Source organism: Molossus molossus, unplaced genomic scaffold (assembly GCF_014108415.1).
Source record: "Molossus molossus isolate mMolMol1 unplaced genomic scaffold, mMolMol1.p scaffold_m16_p_7, whole genome shotgun sequence".
NCBI lineage: Eukaryota > Metazoa > Chordata > Mammalia > Chiroptera > Molossidae > Molossus > Molossus molossus.
In genome coordinates this window covers 100,738,471-100,757,274 of record NW_023425401.1, presented here as the reverse complement: position 1 = coordinate 100,757,274, position 18,804 = coordinate 100,738,471, and the positions used below count along the sequence as shown (strand labels likewise).

The window sequence follows — 18,804 nt, the reverse complement described above, 5'->3', positions numbered from 1 at the left end:
TGCAGGCAAATACACACACGTACGCAAGCATCTGTATACACATACACACATACATAATATACACTTATGTGTACCGGATATGGGTAAGAAGGTTCATATCAGAAATATTTGTAATAAAAATTGACAGTAGTCCAGCTGTCCATCAACAGTAGAGAGATAAACACATTTTGGTATATTCATACGGTGGCATTCATATCGAAGTGAAAATCATTGCAGTTACATGCAAAAAACACACACATAGATGCATCTAAAAAATATTGAGTGAAACAATAAGTTGCAGTAGAATACATGCAGTATAATTCCATTTTGATTAAGGTTGAGACTATATATTCTTGAAGGGATAGCCTGACGGGTGTGACTCAGTATATTGAGCATCGTCCCAGGGACTGAGAGGTCCTGATTTGAATCCTAGTCAGGGCACATGCCCGGGTTGCGGGCTCGATCCCCAGTAGGGGGTGTGCAGGAGGCAGCCAATCATGTATCTCTCTCACATTGACATGAGAGGGACACATCTACCAGTTGCCTGACCAGGGCTGGGGGGAACCACACCCGAGGAACGTGCCCTTGACCGGAATTGAACCCGAGACTCTTTGGTTCATGGGCTGACGCTCTAACCGTTGAGCCAAACTGGCCAGGGCTAAGTGTTCTTTATATTATTATCAATATTTTTGGTAAATAACATATTCTTTCTTTTTTATTTTTATTTTCCCCTCTACTCTACTCTTCTACATCCCCCGACTCCTCTTGTCCTCTGGTAATCACCACGTCGTCTGTGTTTGCGAGTTTGTTGTTTTTATTTTTGCTTAATCGCTTCATCTTTTTTTTTACCCAGCCTGCACCCCCCGCCCCCACAGTTGTCAGTCTGTTCTCTGTAATTTTATAACTAACTTTTCTTCCCTACTTGATAATAAAACCAGTATCAGCCAGAAGGAAGAGTAACCTAACCTGGTAGAAATATTAGGATACAGTTGGGGTGGGGGACAGACGGGGAAGAAAGACACCATTTTCTAAACCAGAAGAATGAAGAAACGGGGAAGGTGAGTTCACAATGGCACCTCTCGGAGGACAACCTGAGAACTGGAAGAAGAAAAGTTGCTAAAGACCAGCCAGAATGGTTTCCTGATCTGATCAGGGGCCTTGGGCTTTTAGTCATAGAAGTTCTCAGGGCTCTTGTGGTAGGGCTCACTATCCCCAGAGGGTGGAGATGACTCATCATGTTCTGTAAACGCCACAGTTTAGCAAAGAAGCAGAAATAATGGTTCTCTTTGAATTAAAGCTCTTTAGAGATTTTGGATGCGCTGTCCCTTGGGTTTCGCAGGCCAGCGCTCAGAGGGCGTTTGTTCTCCTGGTGCCCATGTCTGCAGCTGTGAGCCGTGTCCCCAGGTGGACGGTGGGGCCTCAGCTCAAAATGCCTTCAGTGACAACTGCGGGCGTGCTGGCAGCTACATTGTAACATCATGTTGTATGTTGCGATGTAATTTCTTCATTAACAATTTTAACGAAGTGGACTAATTTGAGTAAACTGGTGTGGCAGGAAGAGGGTTCAACCCTGAGAATTTAGGAACCTGCCCAGCCCGGGTGCTATTTTAAGCAATTCAACACAAACTCTCTGAGCCTCATTTGCAGTGGGAGGGATTGGCCCAGTCTTAAAGGCTTCATTCAGCTGGAGAAGTCTGGGATTCCATGACTGACAGTTATATTTAGGGAAGATTTTCAAATAGAAAAATATGACAAAAAATAGTTAAATAAAACACCAGATTAACTTGAATGTGTAACACCAACAAGTTCCTAGAGACAGCTAGACATCTCTCTGTCTTTATTTTTTAAAACTTTTGAAAAAATATTTTCTTTTAATTGATTTTAGAGAGAGGAAGGGAGAGGGAGAGAGAGAGATAGAAACATCGATGAGAGAGAACATCGATTGGCCGCCTCCTGCATGCCCCCCCCACTGGAGATTGGGTGCACAACTTGGGCATGTACCCTGATGGGGAATCGAACCTGTGACCCCTTGGTGCATGGGTTGACACTCAACTACTGAGCCACACTGACCGGACCCTCTGTTTTTTTAAAACCATTTTTATTTATTTATTTATTTATTTTTATCCTCATCCGAGGACATTTTTCCAATTTTTGTACAGATAGAGTGGGAGGGAGAGAGAGAGAGAGAGAGAGACATCGACGTGAAAGGGACACATCGAGTGGCTGCCACCCACACGACCAACCAGGGCCGGGGACAAACTGCAACTGAAGTACGTGCCCTTAGCGGGAACCGAACCCGGGTCTCTCCGGACCGCAGGCCAACGCTCTAACCGCTGAGCCAAACCGGCCAGGGCTAAAACCATTTTTAAAAAAGCTTTATTATATATAATATATGTAATATTTAATATTTAATATATAATTTAATATTATATATTAAAACATGTAATATAATATATACATAATGTATAATATGTAATAAAGCTTATTGTGCACAATAAAGCTTTTTAAAAACACTTTTAAAAATCTTTATTGTTGAAAGTATTCCTGATGTCCTCCTTTCCCCCCCTATTGATCTCCTCCTCCCCACTTCCACCCCCTCCTGCTTTCCCCAAACTGTTGTCTGTGTCCATTGGTTATGTGCATATAAGCTCTTTGGTTTGTCTTTTCCCAATCCTCCCACCCTCCTTTCCTCTGAGATTTGTCAGTCTTTTCCCTTTTTTCATGTCTCTGGATCTATTTAAATCAACAGCTTATTCTGTTCATGATATTCCACAAATAAGTGAGATCATGTGGTACTTGTCTTTCTCTGGTTGGCTTATTTCACTCAGTATAATACTCTCCAGGTCCCTCCATGTTGTCTCAAAGGATGAGATCTTTCTTTCTTACAGCTGCATAGTATTCCATTGTGTATATGTACCACAGCTTTTTTATCCACTCATCTACTGATGGGCACTTGGGCTGTTTCCAGATCTTAGCTATTGTAAATAGTGCTGCTATGAACATGGGGGTACATATATTCTTTCTGATTGGTGTTTCAGGCTTCTTAGGGTATATTCCTAGGAGTGGGATCACTGGGTCAAATGGCATTTCCATTTTTAATTTTTCGAGGAAACACCATATTGTTTTCTGTAGTGGCTGCATCAGTCTGCGTTCCCACCAGCAGTTGCTAGAGTCCCCTTTTCTCTACGTCCTTGTCAGCATTTGTTGTTTGAGGATTTGTTGATGGCAGCCATTCTGGCAGGTGTGAGGTGATATCTCATAGTCATTTTAATTTGCATCTTTCTGATGATTAGAGATGTTGAGCATTTTTTCATATGCCTTCTGGCCATTTGTATGTCCTCTTTGGAGCAGTGTCTATTTGGGTTCTCTGCCCATTTTCTAACTGGATTGTTTGGCTTCCTTTTGTTGAGTTGTATGAGTACTCTAGATATTTTGGATATTAACTTCTTATCCAGTGTATTGTTGGCAAATAGTTCTCCCAGAGAGTGAGTTCCCTTTTCGTTTTGATGCTGGTTTCTTTTGCTGTGTAGAAGGTTTTTAGTTTGATGTAGTCCCATTTATTAATTTTTTCCTTTGTTTCTCTTTACCTAGGTGATATATCAGTGAAAATTCTGCTACATAGTTGTCTGAGATTTTTCTGCCTACATTTTCTTCTAAGATTTTATGTTTTTACGAGTTAAGTTTAAGTCTTTTATTCATTTTGAGTTTATTCTTATGTAAGTTGGTGATCTAGTTTTATTTTTTTGCATTTACCTGTCCAATTTTCTCAACACCATTTGTTTTATTATTTTTTTAAAAAATTAATTTATTTTTGGTTCGGTTGTTTCTCCTTTCTCCCCCCAGACACCCTCCTCCTTATCCCACATGTGCTGCCCCCCCAAGCCAACACCATTTATTGAAGAGACTCTCTTTTTTCAATTGTATACTCTTGCCTCCTTTGTTGAATATTAATTGCACATGATGTCTTGGGTCGATTTCTGGGTTCTTTGTTCTGTTCCATTGATCTGTATGCCTGATCTTGTGCCAGTACCAGGCTGTTTTGATTGCAATGGCTTTGTAGTATAACTTGATATCTGCTATTGTAATTCTTCCAACTTTTTTCTTTTTTTTCAAGATTGCTGTGGCTATTCGGGGTTTTTTTGGTTCCATATAAACTTTTGGAGTATTTGTTGTAGATCTGTGAAATATGCTGTTGGTACTTTAATCGAGATTGAATTTAATCTGTAGATTGTTTTTGGGTAGTATGGACATTTTAATAATGTTGATTCTTTCAATCCATACACAAGGTATATGCTTCCACTTTTGTATATCTTCCTGTATTTCTTTTTGCAGTGTCCTGTAGTTTTCTGAGAACAGGTATTTTTCCTTCTTGGTTAAGTTTATTTCTAGGTATCTTATTTATTTAGTTTTTGCAATAGTAAAGGGATTGTTTTTTTAATTTCCCTATCTGAGTGTTCATTATTAGTGTATAAGAATGCCATCAATTTCTGAATGTTAATTAAAAACACTTTTAACAAATTATATATGTGTATATATAGCTTTTAAATATGCTTTATATATTTTAAATTAAAACATTAATTTTTTAAAATTGCAGCTGCCATTCAATAGTATATATATTTAAATATATATATATATATATATATATATTTTTTATCCTCACCCGAGGACACTTTTCCATATTTTGTTCGGATAGAGTGGGAGGGGGAGAGAGAGAGAGAAACATCAATGTGAAAGGGATACATTGAGTGGCTGCCACCCACATGACCCAACCAGGGCCAGGAACAAACTGCAACCAAGGTACATGCCCTTAGTGAGAACCGAACCCGGTTCTCTCTGGACCACAGGCTGACGCTCTAACCGCTGAGCCAAACCGGCCAAGGCGATTTAAAAATATTTTTAAGAGCAGTTTTAGGTTCACAGGAAAATTGAGGAAGAGGTGCAGAGATTCCCTGACCCCTCACATGCCGGGCCTCCTCTGTTATTAACATCGCCCATCAGAGTGGTATGTTTTTTATGCTCTGTGAACCTGCGTTGACACAGCACTGTCACCCAAAGTCCGTAGTTCATCTTAGGGGTCACTCTTGGTGTTGTGCATTCTGTGAGTTTGCCTTATGAATTTTTTTTTTTTAACATTTTTTTCCTTCATTGATTTTAGAGAGAGGGGAAGGGAGATGGAGAGAGATAGAAACATCAAGGAGAGAGAACATCGATTAGGCGTCTCCTGCAAGCCCCCCACTGGGGATCGGGCCCACAACCTGAGCATGTGTCCTGATCGGGAATTGAACTGGTGACCTCTTGGTGCATGGGTTGACGCTCAACCACTGAGCCACACCAGCGGGATGCCTTGTGAGTTTTTAGTCACTGTCACTCAGCATGGCGTGAGGGCATTTCCTGCTCTGTTACTCTGACACAGCCTGGCAGGGACCTTGCCCAGGGTGAGGTATAAAATAGGCACCCAGGCCCTGGCCGGTTTGGCTCAGTGGTTAGAGCGTTGACCCGCGGTCCAGAGAGACCCGGGTTCCGTTCCCGCTAAGGGCGCGTACCTCGGCTGCAGTTTGTCCCCGGCCCTGGTTGGTTGTGCGGGTGGCAGCCACTCGATGTGTCCCTTTTGTGTGGATGTTTCTCTCTCTCTCTCTACCTCTCTCCCCCTCCCACTCTATCTGAACAAAAAATGGAAAAATGTCCTCGGGTGAGGATAAAAAAAAATAGGCACCCAGTCAGCATGTGTTGTGCGGTCTACAAGGGAGAAAGTGTCTGAACACTTGCTGTTCAGAGTGTGGTTGCAGACCTGCCCCCCCACCCCCACCCCGGGAGCCACAGGAGAGCTGAGCACCCCCGGACCCCCTGGACAGCGCCTGCATGTAAACAAGGTTCCCGGTCATTTGTGTGCACGGGTATCTCCCAAGCCCGTTCCGTTCTCTGTCATCGCAGAGAGAACCTTTGGTGAACTGACGCTTGAGAGCTTGAAACTTGATCTCCAGGGCTTGAAATTAGAGTCCCCGAAGCCTTTTCTGCAGGGAGAGGGACTCACCTGGGTTTTCCAGCCTCTTCCAGAATTCATTCCAGAAGTGATTCCCCGTGGCATTGCCGCCGCTGTCTCTCCGGCGCTGGTGTCTCTCTCCTGGGGTTTGGCCAGATACAAAAACAGCATCACAGCTTGGCGCACCTCCTGTTTCCTAATTGGAAGTTTCAGAATTTTTCATGCTTTTAACCACTTTGTCTTCCCTGTGCCCTGTCCTTTGAAGACAGAGTTTATCGAATTCTAATTTACATCAGATACTTGAGCTCATAAATTAGCCACGAAGTGGTGCTTTTCTTTGTTATTTTATCTCTTGCAGTCTTCTGGTGCACTTATAAATATGTTTCTGATTCATTTAGAAAGAAATTTCACTCCCTGTTCTTATGTATCAAAAATAAATTGTCTCATAGCAGTTTTAAAACAGACACATAAATGGTTTATCCTTAGGAAAACGTTCCAGTCTGTCTGCTACGCGGTTGGATAGAATGTTGATTTCATGACTTCGTAAATGTATTAACTCTTTAACCTTTACTGTAGAAAAGAACAGCTGCCACTTTCCTTGTGTAAAGTATCATGTTTGCTCTTATGTACGCCGGAAATGTGACAGGTACATGGTAAAAACACACAGACGAGACCTCCTGGAGCCAGGTTGTGCAGAAGACAACGGATGCTGAGTAATATTGCTGTGAAACAACTTAAAACCTGTAGGAAATGGCCCGGCCAGTGTGGCTCAGTGGTTGAGTGTCAACCCATGCACCAAGAGGTCGCTGGTTTGGTTCCCGGTCAGGGCACACGCCCAAGTTATGAGCCAAATCCCCAGTGGGGGGCATGCAGGAGGTGGCCAGTTGATGTTCTCTCTCATTGATGTTTCTACCTCTTTCTCCCGCTCCCGTCCTCTCTCTCTAAAATCAGTAAAGAAAAAAAAAAAAGTTTGTAGGAAGTGGTTTTCTTCGTTTATTGTTCATTTAAAAATTTTTTTAAATTGATTTTTAGAGAGAAAGGAAGAGAGACGGAGAGAGATAGAAACATCGATGAGAGAGAACATCGATTGGCTGCCTCCTGCATGCCCCCCACTGGGGATCAGGCGGACAACCTGGGCATGTGCCCTGACCGAGAATCGAACCAGTGACCTCTCAGTGCATGGGTCGATGCTCAACCACTGAGCCACACCGGCCGGGCTGTTGTTCATTTTCAAAAGACATTATGTAGAGAGGAATAAGACCCTTCAAAGTAAGCAGTTTTTATCTGGTGTAAATTTGTGACTTTCACATACTAATGGAACCAACTAGATATATTTTACCTATATAAATATATGGCTAAAAATTATTTTAAAATTTTAGTACATATACACAAAATCTATTCACAGAATTTTGTCTTCACTCTTGATTTCCACCTCTGCTAGTGAGTCACCTTAGGATGCCCTCCTTCAGCTTCTGTGTAATTGTAGTAAGCTATTTTAATTCTGTATTATGTTTTATAACCTCACAAATTACAGAGCATTATTGTTCCTTTATACCCTCGGAATTTGTTTAGATTTAACCATACTACCTTTATCATTTATTTATTCTCTATTCCTTTTTCTCAGATCTTCCTTCTGGGATAATTAATTACCTTTCCTCTTGAAGTATGGCAGGTTCTCACATAACATTGTTTTGTTCAATGTTTGTCGTTTTGTTACAATGTTGGTGAGGTGCTGTAGGAATTTAACTCTTGTTCATATCAATTAGCCTATGGTAAAGTTGATACATTGTTTTGCTTAAAGCTGCAGTACCTATCAGAGATGTTGAGGATTGTTAATAGACGTCTCTACTGAAGGTCTTCTGTTGGTATAACCACTTTTTGCTGATCTGAAGTGGTCTTTATTTTAACGAATAGGAGTGATGCTGTTTGTTCGATCTAAGCTGTCTGCATGAGGCTCACAGTGTAATGAGCCGACAGTTGATTTTAGTGGGCATGATAAGTGGGTGATCGTAGAAGCTAGGGAGGGGTACTGACCCAACCTGAGGAGGGAGGTGGTACCTGTGCTGCATCTGCAGGACCCGTAGGCATCACCCGGGTGTAGAGCCAAGGCCTTCCAGGCAGAGGGACAGGAATGTGCAAAGGCTGAGCCAGAGAGGCTTTGGGTTCAGGAAATTAAAGGTAGCCTATTTGGCCAGAGCATAGTTGGGAAGGCATGAGACTGGAGCAGGGAGTGCGAGGTCGCCTGAGGCCTTAGCGTGGAAGGCCATCTGACCAGGAACCTGTTGAGCTCTCTTACTGGGGAGTGAGGGATGCAGTCCGAGTTGCCTTGTCCATTTCTATGCAAGCGAGAGAGCGTGGGCTTGGGCGTTCCGGCGGCTGGCATTCAGAGTCCAGCCCCACGCCCGTCCGGGTGAGCATGTCGTTGGTTTAGTTACCTTCTCTGCACTTCTCTTTCTCCTGTGATGAACGTGGGAGAATGCACTCGACAGCGTCCCCCGGCCTCCCCCGTTCCCGTATGCTGTGGGGACGTCAGCAGAGAAGAGGAAAGTGCCCTTCTGTGCACGCACAGGCGTGGGTAAAGCTGGAGCCCAGACCTGTGACTGCTGGCAGATGCCACCCTGACAGCCATGCTGGCAGTGTCTGGCTTCCCACGAGCCGCTGAACTTCCATGAATTGTGGATGTTCACAATGAGTGGGTATTGGTTGAAAGAGTAAAATTTTATATCTGAATCACAACGTGAGCAGCGTGCCTTGCGTGGCCGGCAGCTGACCTGGCTTTTGTTTGCTTTGCAGACGAGCTGTCTTCGGAAGGGCCCCGCCTTTCTCCCTCCTCCCCGGAGCTCGGGCACAGCCCTGCACACGTGGCCTTAACAGAAACCGCCCCAGGGTCCCCGCAGAGCCGTGCTCTCCACGTCATGTCATCTCCCTCCGCCGCGACTTTTGATACAGCCTTTTCCAACCAAGGAACACTGACCCAAAGTCCAACGGATCACAGCATCTTTGTGGCAAGTTCCGTGTCAGTGACGAGCAACGAGGTGGTCATAGATGACGATGAAATGGATAACTTTTTGCCAGAAACTCCGTGGGCCACCTCCCACGTGGTTTCTCCGATTCAGTACACCACCGTGGGCCCACGGGAGCTGCCCGAGGAGACATCAGGCCCCGTGCTGACACCATCGCTGCCCATGATTTCGTCCCAAGATGAAGAAGTGACATCACCCTGGCGAGACACCGTGCAACCCACAACCCGCGCCGAGTCCCCCAGGCATTTCAGTGCTTCGTGGTCACCTTCTCTCACTTCCAAGGGCATGACTCCAACTCCTAGTAGGAATTTGGTGCTTTATCTGACTGACCCTTCTGGGCACTCATCAAGCAGGACTTTGCTGGAGATCGTGGCTTCAGGGACAGAGGGTGCAGAGACCCTCCTTTTTAGCTCGACGTCCTCAGTGCCTCAGCCATTAGGCAATGGCATCACTCAACAGCCATTTCCCGCCTCCGGCGAGGTCTCAGCACCTCCCGAGGATGTTCTGGCTCCAGGTACAGACAGATACCCCGATGCGACCACTGCTTTGCATTGGAGTCTGGAAGAAACCCTCTGCCCAGGACCGTCTCCTACGGCAGCTGCGTCGCACAGAGCCCTTGCTTCCAGAAGCAGCGGCAGCAGCCTGCATCCGGCTCTGTTTTCCACCCCTCTCGCGTTCGTGTCCTTTTCTTCTCAATCAGCGGATGTTTCGTCTAACCCCGTTCGTCCCAGCAGCTCCCAGGAGGCAGCAGAATTGCCTGGCAGCTCCGTGGTCCCAAGTCAGGTGGACGCCACTCACGTCTGGAGCCCGGGGTCTCCACTGAGACCGTCCACGTGGTGCGTGACCTGCGCTGTGGCGTCACCGCGGCACGTTCTGCCCACGAGCCTCCCGGAGAAGGACGTGGGATCAGGGGACGGTGCTGAGACCATGACCGTGTGGGAAGCGAGCAGCATCGCGCCACCGAGCGGCGTGGTAGCGGACGTCTCTGACTTCGAGGAGGAGCCTCGAGAATACAATCTGCTTTTCCCCTCGAGACCAGTAGTTCCACTGTCTTCGCGACCCGTGGAAATCTCAGAAACGGGCCTCGGCCTTTCTGTCGAGGTGGACGCGAGCAGCGTCACGATCACACGAGTGTATCCTTCCCACGGCCGCCTGTCCCCGCCGGGGCCACTTGATACCGTTTCCTCTGGCTCCTGCTGTGTCGCTGAAACTCAAGTAACGCCACCCCGGGTGACAGCTGTGCCTCCTCTGGTCATCACCCGTGTTCTCCTTGACTCATCTTTCTCTGTCACAGCCGACGAACACACGCCGTCACTTGCTGCCAGCGTCCCAACTCTTTTTACGTCTTACGGTTTGGATCCGTCGGTGGAACCTGCCAGTTTTCCCCCAGAAACCAGCATTGTTTTGCAGTTTGCTTCCAGCTCTTTCTCAACCCCGCCACTGGGGTTCAGCAGCTCGGCCCCCTCCTCTCCCGGAGGACTTGCGTTTCCATCTCCGGTGTCAAGTGACCTGTCCAGCTTCATTGCTCAGGCCTTTTCCACTTCGGGCGAGACACCTGCACTGTCTGACGTGCTCAGTCTGTCGTCACCGCAGCCTTCTGTCCCTAATTCCACCAAGCTCGACTTTCCTGCGCTCGGGCCGCGTTCAGACCTTCCTTTAAACGCGTCTGCGTTCCTGCCTCACCACTCTGAGGTGTCCTCGCCGTCAGGCCTCTACTCGGAGTCTCTCCAGGTCTCCGAAGCAGCAGCAGTTTCACTGACAGATGCTGAAGCTCATTTTACCTCAACTTTCACGGCAACTACCTCCTGTTCTGAGTTTTCACTCATGTCCCATGACTCTGCAGTCCCCACCCTGGCGCCGTCCAGGTCGGAGCCCACCCTTGACGTTTGGACTGCGGGGACTCACTTCACGTCACTTCTGACTGCTTTTCACACAACACCCACCTTAATGGAATCATCTCTGTCTTCAACTCCAGCGCCTTTCGACGGTGGTATCAGTGCCATGGGTGATCACGGGTCCGTCTTATCCTCCTTCTCCGAGGTTGTTCCTTTCACTGCAGTATTGGTCACCGCTGGGTCCCCGGCGTCAGCATCCTCATCTCTTTCTGAAGGGGTCCCCTCCCCTGCACCTACAGAGCCAATATCTGTGAGCCCCTCGTTCACACCCACAGACCTACTGATGAACACCCCTGAGCTGAGCACATCTCACCCCAGCCCTGCCCCTGACGTCATCCCGGACAGCGTCCCTGAGGGCCAGGTTCCCCACCAGAGCAGCGGGGCCCTGCCCTCGCCACCCCTCCATCCCGCGTCCACCTCCGCTCCTGAAGCAGCGGTCACTGCTCCGGCGGTCATCACCACCAAGCCGCCGTATGTGTGTGACATCACGGTGCCCGATGCCTATTTGATCACAACCGGTAAGGCCCTGCGGTGTCATCTCTCTTGTTTGGGGTGGTCTTTCTGAGGTGCTGTTTGAAGTGCTCACGTGATATGGGGCATCGTGGCAAAGGCCCCGAGGTCCCCTGGGTTCGTAATCCTCACTGCCTTGCTGATCACCTGGGAGTTCTCCAGACAGTTCCTTAGCCTCGCTGAGCCTCAGTTTCCTCCACGCTGGCACCCACTTCATTGTAAAGATTTAAAGGCTTTAATGCATATAAAGTGCTCAAGCCAGTGCCTGGTGTATGAAGAGCACCCAGTGTTACTTCATAGTGGTTTGTAGTAGCAATAAGAATACATAAAAGATTTAAACGGGCTTTAGAAGCTTTTGCTAGGATGTGCGTCTTTGGCACCCATAACCCAGTGGGTGCTTAGAAGACGTGGTTGAAGCAGTCCTGTGTGACCGGCCAACACACGGTATCTCCCCGCGCAGCTGCCTGTCACGTGACACCGGAGGATGTTTGCTGCCGTGTTTCTGCCACTCCAGTGACTGTGGCTTGTGTGATAAGGCTCTGCGCTTGTTCTTCATGAGATATGACAGGCACACATGAAGTCTTGCGACTCGTGCCTGTGTACTTATATACGACCCGTTGATGAGCAGCCTGGCGGTGTGTGTGGATTTTGATGGGGATGAGGGGTAGACACGAACAGAGGGGAGGAAGACAGCAGGAGAGGTAGAGGAGGAATGGCGTGGACATGGAAGGGAGGCACAAGGAAAGGTGGAGGTGGGGGAGGAGAAGGAGAACATCTTGGTCTTGGTTCTCCATGCCAAGTGACGTCAGCCATGTGTCCTCCGCTTACCATGGGGGTGCTGCGACCCTCCCAGGGAGTTGGGAGCAGCTGAAGCCTTTGCTCTCCCAGCTCCACCCTCCCCATTTGTTAATGCGCGTGACAAGTAGTCATGGAGCTCTGAGTATGTGTGAAGTGCTTCTAGAAGCTTCCCGGGATATAGATGAATGACACGGTCCCGTCCCTCAAGGCGCTTCTAGTCCAGGAGGGCGGAAGCTGAGCCGTGTTTTCTCGGCAGCTGTGTTGAGGGGTTGAAGCAGAGTTCTCTGAGAGTGAATGAGGGTGATCAGGGTTTGGAAGGTTGTGCGTTGGAGGTCTCGTTCACGGATGAGTGCCAGGCTGTCAACTGGAGATGGAAGGAAGTGTCCCAGATTGAGGGTGTGAACACAGGTGGAGAGGCTGGACAGATGGGGACATTCAGTTCGGCTGTAAGTAGACTATGTAATGGGAGGAGGTAATTATGCAGGAAAGGAGGTTGGGACGAAGCAGTGAACTTTCATCTTGGGGATTACAGCAGTTCAGAGGAGAGAGAAAAGAATTTCTAACAGACAAGATACTTTTCTTCCTTCCTACAGAATTGTTACACAGTAGCTACAAAGCGGCCAGTTACAATAAACTTATTAAAAGAACTACTGAAAGCTTCTTTATCTGGGCTTCTATGACATTTATGACACTTATGGTTATAATGTATCTTTTAGAATTTAACATTCTATAAATAATTAGAAACCATTTTAGAAGTATCTCTAAAAATATCAAATATATGTAGTATATATAACATACATTTAATGAGTTTAATATCCTTTGCTAGGGATCATTGTATTTTTAATAGTGTCTTGGGGTAAAATTCACCCATTGTAAATGTACACTTCAAGTTTTAGTAAATGTGCAGAAGTATCCATACTGTTACTTTCATATAGGAAGTATCTTATTTTGAATCTTCATTTACATTTTGACCTTTTTAAAAAAATATTAATTTTTTTAGAAAGGAATGGGGAGGAAGAGAGAGAGAAACATCAATATGAGAGAAAAACTCTGATTGGCCGCCTCCTGCACACCCCACCGGGGATCAGGCCCACAACCCAGGCATGTGCCCTGACCGGGAATGGAACTGGGACCGCTCAGTCCATGGGATGATGCTCAATCCACTGAGCCACATGGGCTGGGTGAGACCTTGGGGTTTTTGTTGTTGTTTTTTTGGTAACTATGGATCAGAGAAAAAGAAGGTTGGGTGATTCTTTGTCCTCTGAAAGGGTTTTTTATAGGGAGCTCCGTAATAAAAGTGAGAGTGTTCTCCTTTGATCCGTGATGGGTTCTTAGGAAGGCACTGGCCACACGTACCCAGTATGGGGTGAGGCTGCCTTCACCCAGAGCTGGCCTGCCCCCAGGCCTCTCACCCCTCTTGCTCTGGGGAAACCCTAGCTATTTGGAGAGACCATAGGTATTTGTTGACGATCCTTTCTTCCCAAAGATTCTTGGACTCATATCCCAATGTTGCAGTTTTAGATCTTACTCTGATTAATTCAAGAAGGTGGAGGTTATGGTGGTGGGTCACAGAGACCATTCAGAGTAATACAGCAGGACCTCGGTAATGTCATTTTGATAGGACATTTATGAGATGCTGAAGGAACTTGACCCTTGTTGCACATGAGAACTCCATGCTCTCTGTCCCCTGCCTGGGGCACCAGGTGATCCCTGGTCTCCCCCGCCGAGGCAGAGTCGAGGGTTTCCGCAGCATGTCGAGCTGATGCTGTGCATGGCTGACCTGGTACCGTCAAGCTGTTCTTACCTCGTTGGGGCCTTATTTACAGAGCAGGGTTTGGAGCCGCTGCCCCGGTTTGGCCCGGCACAGGCTCTGTCTGCCCTGGGGTCCAGAAGTGTGGTGCCTGTGTTAGCCTCAAGCCACTGACCTGCACGTGCTTGAACTTGCAGTGCTGGCCAGGAGAGCCGTGCAGGAGTACATCATCACGGCCATCAAGGAGGTGCTGAGAAGCCACTTCAACCGCGCGGTGGAGCTCAAGGTGGGTCCCTGCGGCGTGGAGTCTGCGGCGGGAGCCCAGGCGGAGGCCCAGTGTAGTTGGTCACGGAGCGTTCTCTTCCCTTCCGTCCCCTGGTGAACACCATTTCAGCCTTTGGATCTCCACTCAAGTGTCACGTCGTCAGGGAAGCCCTTCCTGACCCCAGACTGGGCCAGGTTTAGCCCTCCGGAGGATGTGTTGGCAGAGTGGGAGCCAAGGGGCTCCAAGACCAGGGTTTAGGGCGATGACCCGCATGATTGTGCCGCTCTTGATTTCCATGAAAGGACTCAGATTCGAGTTTAAATTAGACTTTAGAGACGGTGCATATGCATGTTTCTGTACGTTCAATGAATTAGAGATAGATCTCCAGATGTTTTATGGTAGACACTGTGCCAATGCCTCCTCTCCCCCTTGAGCTCAGAAGCCACGCTTAGACCCCTCCCTTCCCCAGGGGGAGCCGCGAGCCCCATGTGGCACCTGAGCGTGTGAAATGGGGTTCGTCTGAATTGAGGTGGGCTGCCAGTGCCCAATACACACTGGATTTTAAAGTCTTAGTGAAGAAAAGAATGTAAAATATCCCACTAGTAATTTACATAGAAATGATGTCAGGTATATTGGGTTAAGTAAAATGTCTGTAAAATTAATGTCACCCGTTTCTTTTTGCTTTTTAATGTGACTCCCAGAAATTGTATACTTGCATATGGAGCTCACCTATTTCTTTTGGACAACACTGCTCAGTAGAGTAACTGTTTCCTTATATGTGGGTTAAATACAGCAAACATCTCGAATTCTGCATAACTTCTTATTCAGTTCACATTGTTGGCTATTCTTTCTCGCTGTCCTTGCTCTTGTAATTTTGTGCTGTTTTCAAGAAGGATAGCAGATGTGTAGAAGTACCTACTAAAATAAAATTTTGACCGTGAAGCACTGGTCCTTCTTTTAAAACTAGCTATTTAGCCCTGGCTGGTTTGGTTTAGCAGTTAGATGGTCAGCCTGAGGATTGAAGGGCCTCAGGTTAGATTCCTGGTCAAGAACACATACCTGGGTTTTAAGTTCAATCCCTGGTTGGGGTCATGCAGGAGGCAACCAGTCAATATGTCTCTCTCACATCGATGTCCCTCCCTCCCTCCCTCCCTCCCTCCCTCCCTCCCTCCCTCCCTCTCTATCTAAAAATATCAATGGAAAAATATCTCTGAGTGAGGATTAACAGAAACAAACAAATAAATAAAATAAAACTAGCTATATTTATTTTTATACCTTTATTATTTTTATTTTTTTTCAAAAATTTTTTTCTTTATTGATTTTAGGGAGAGAGGAAGGGAGAGGGAGAGAGAGAGAGAGAAACATCGATGAGAGAGATCATCAATTTGGCCACTTCCTGCACGCCACCCACTGGGGGATCTGACCCACAACCTGGGCATGTGCCCTGACCTGGAATTGAACCAGTGACCTCTTGGTGCATGGGTCAATGCTCATCCACTGAGTCACACCGGCCAGGCTACTTTATTATTTTCTACTCAGTACAACTTCCTGTTCACTTGGTTGATGGTAATTTTGATTCAGTAGTTTGGTAATTATTATCTTTTGTCTCTTTTATTTTCATAGGTTTATGAACTATTCGCTGACTTCACTTTTCTGGTAACATCTGGTCCTTTTGTTTACACGGCGATATCAGTCATAAATGTGCTTATAAATAGTAAACTTGTACGTGACCAAACTCCTTTAATCCTGGCTGTGAAACCTTCCTTCCTGGTGCCGGAGTCCAGGTTCCAAGTCCAAACGGGTGAGAACACTGACCATAGTTGTTTTGACTTGTAAATAGAGGTTCACGTTCTTTTTAAAAATGTTTGTAAAAAAAAAAAAAAAAAAGAGATGAAAGATTTATACAATCTGAAGAGAAACCTGAGTATAAATGTTTGTAAAACATTTAGGGAGGATTTTAAAAAAATGTACTTAAATCTTCAAAAACTTTATAGTTATACAAAAGTACGCAGAGTAGTTTCATGAACCCTTTACCTAGTGTACAGTTTCAACAACTGTCAACACCTTGCTACCTCTACACCCCCACTACAGCCCCTCCTCTCATATTACTTTGTTTTCTGTTTGTTTCTTCATTAAATGTATCGAGGTGACTTTAGTTACTGAAGTTACATAGGTTTCTGGTGTACATTTCAATGATACATGTCTGTATACTGCACTGTGTGCCCACCACCCAAAGTCAAGTCTTTTCTCATCACATATTTGACCCCTTTATCCTTTACTATCCCCACCCCCTTTCCATCTGGTACCCTCCACACTATTGTCTGTCTGTGAGGTTTTTTTGGTTTGTTCTTCTTGTTTGTTCATTTGTTCCTTTCAGTTTTATATTCATGTGAGTGAAATCATGGTTCTCGACTTTTTCGGTCAGACTTATTTCTGAAATACTACCACTTGTGACAACGTGGATTGATCTTGAGAATATCTCATGTTATTTTGATATGACATGATATCATCTCATTCATAAATATTTTAGCCTGTGTCCCTAAAAGATAAGGATTATTAAACATATATACACACATACGTGTACATACACATATATACACGTATCCATATATGCATGCATGCATACAAATATTTCTTCCAATATCATCATACCCCCTAAAATTCATAGTAATTCTTTACTATCATATTTAACTTTTTATTACAGACATTATTTAAACATACAGAAATAGAATAACATATTAAGCCCACATATGCTCATCACGAAGTTTAAACAATTATGAACATTTTCCCAATTTTGTTTTATCTAACTCCCACACAGCTTTTTGAGGAACGCTAGCGTGTTTTACAGCAATACCAGATATCATGTCATTTCACCCATAAATATTTCTCTAATTGATATATTGGAAATAGTTTAGTCAGTTGTTAAGTATTTTCCCATTTAAAAATGATAATGTCTGCCCGGCCGGGTGGCTCAGTGGATTGAGTGTCGCCCCATGGACTGAGAGGTCCTGGTTTGATTCCCGGTCAGGGCACATGCCTGGGTTATGGGCTTGATTCCAGTGGGGCGTGTGCAGGAAGCAGCCAATTGATGTTTCTCCCTCACATCAATGTTTCTCTCTCTCCCTAAAACATCAATAAAAACATATTAAAAAAAAAATAACATCACCTTTACATTGCATGTTTTCATCTGGTGCAGAGATAGATACTTTCTACATTTTCATGATACAGACATAAAAAATGATACAGCATAGAACTGAATCCTGTTCATGGATGAAGTAGGTGGTTTTGGTACTGTTTCTCCCTCTCCTTATTCCTCGATAATGAAGAAACGCCTCGTTCACGGGCCGTGATTGCTGTCTTTCTTTCAGTCCTTCAGTTTGTGCCTCCGAGCGTGGACACCGGCTTCTGCACCTTCACCCAGCGCATCGAGAAAGGCCTGATGACGGCGCTCGCTGAAGTGCGGAAGCACCGCCAGGGCGCCTATAACCTCACGGTGCAGGTGAGCGGGGCGCCCGATGCAGAACGGACGCCTCGGCCTTTCCGGAGGAGCCGGTTTCATAATGTCGACGGTGCACGTAACGCTCGCTGATTCCCTCCAGTGGAGGAGATCCCCTTCGCGTGGGTCAGGGTTGATCTCTTTCCCTGGCATTGGAGCAGGATCACCAGGGAGCTCAGCTGCGATGCGCTGAGGAGAGATGATCATCTGCAGGAAATTCAAGAATGTTCTTAAAAGGACCCATACCCAGCCCTGGCTGGTTTGGCCCAGTGGTTAGAGTGTCAGTCTGTGGAACAAAGGGTTGTGAGTTCGAATACCAGTCAAGGGCATGTATGTGGGTTGCAGGTTTAATCCCTGGCCTCGGTTGGGGTGGTGCAGGAGGCAACCGATTGATGTGTCTCTCTCACATCGATGTTTCTCTCTCTCCCCCTCCCTTCCACTCTATCTAAAAACCAATGCAAAAATATCCTCGGCTGAGGATTAACAACAGCAACAAAAAGGAACCATATGCAGTGTGGGGAATGCCTAAATACACAGTTCTTTTGTTTTATGGGATACCATGAAAGGTCGTGCTTCACTCTGAACAGAGGGAATACAGCTACTAATCAAAGAACAGGTTTTGTCTGTATTGTATGGAAACTGCCGATGTTTTTATATTTCTTTGATATTTTTTCTTCCATATGCTTTGTTTTCTTTCTGGAATTCGTAAGAAATAGATTTTGGTGCTCCTAGATTCACTTTCGTATTTCGTATATTTTTAATCTCTTTTATAATTCCCTATTCTTACAGATTTTTCTAATCTTTGTCTTCCAGGTCATTAATTGACTCTTCAGCTGTGTTTAGTACGTTACTCAATCCCTCTGTTGAATTTTCTTTTAGCCATCACTTTTTCCATTATTCTTTGCTCCTTTTTTATTGCACTTTTCTGCAGTGATGCAGGATTATCTTGCGTGAGGATGTACTATCGCCTTGAAAGTCTCTAATGGACATTAGAGTTTTTTTTTTTAAGGTTGTCTTCTCTTTCCTAAGTTATCTCTATTTTCTCTGCAGCCATTGTACTGTGTCGATTTTGGTCCTTTGCTTTCGTGCTATTAGTTTTCTACAAATG

At 45.8% G+C, this 18,804-nt stretch overlaps 1 protein-coding gene across 1 annotated transcript in view; it reads left to right on the top strand.

Annotated features, from left to right (window-relative positions):
• KIAA1549 (KIAA1549 ortholog) overlaps positions 1-18,804 on the top strand; it is a 125,415-nt gene that overhangs the window by 41,970 nt on the left and 64,641 nt on the right. The window contains exons 2-5 of the mRNA XM_036246340.1: positions 8,753-11,395; positions 14,133-14,221; positions 15,824-16,001; positions 17,569-17,699. Coding sequence (XP_036102233.1) covers positions 8,753-11,395; positions 14,133-14,221; positions 15,824-16,001; positions 17,569-17,699 — 3,041 coding nt within the window. The remainder of the gene's footprint in view (positions 1-8,752; positions 11,396-14,132; positions 14,222-15,823; positions 16,002-17,568; positions 17,700-18,804) is intronic.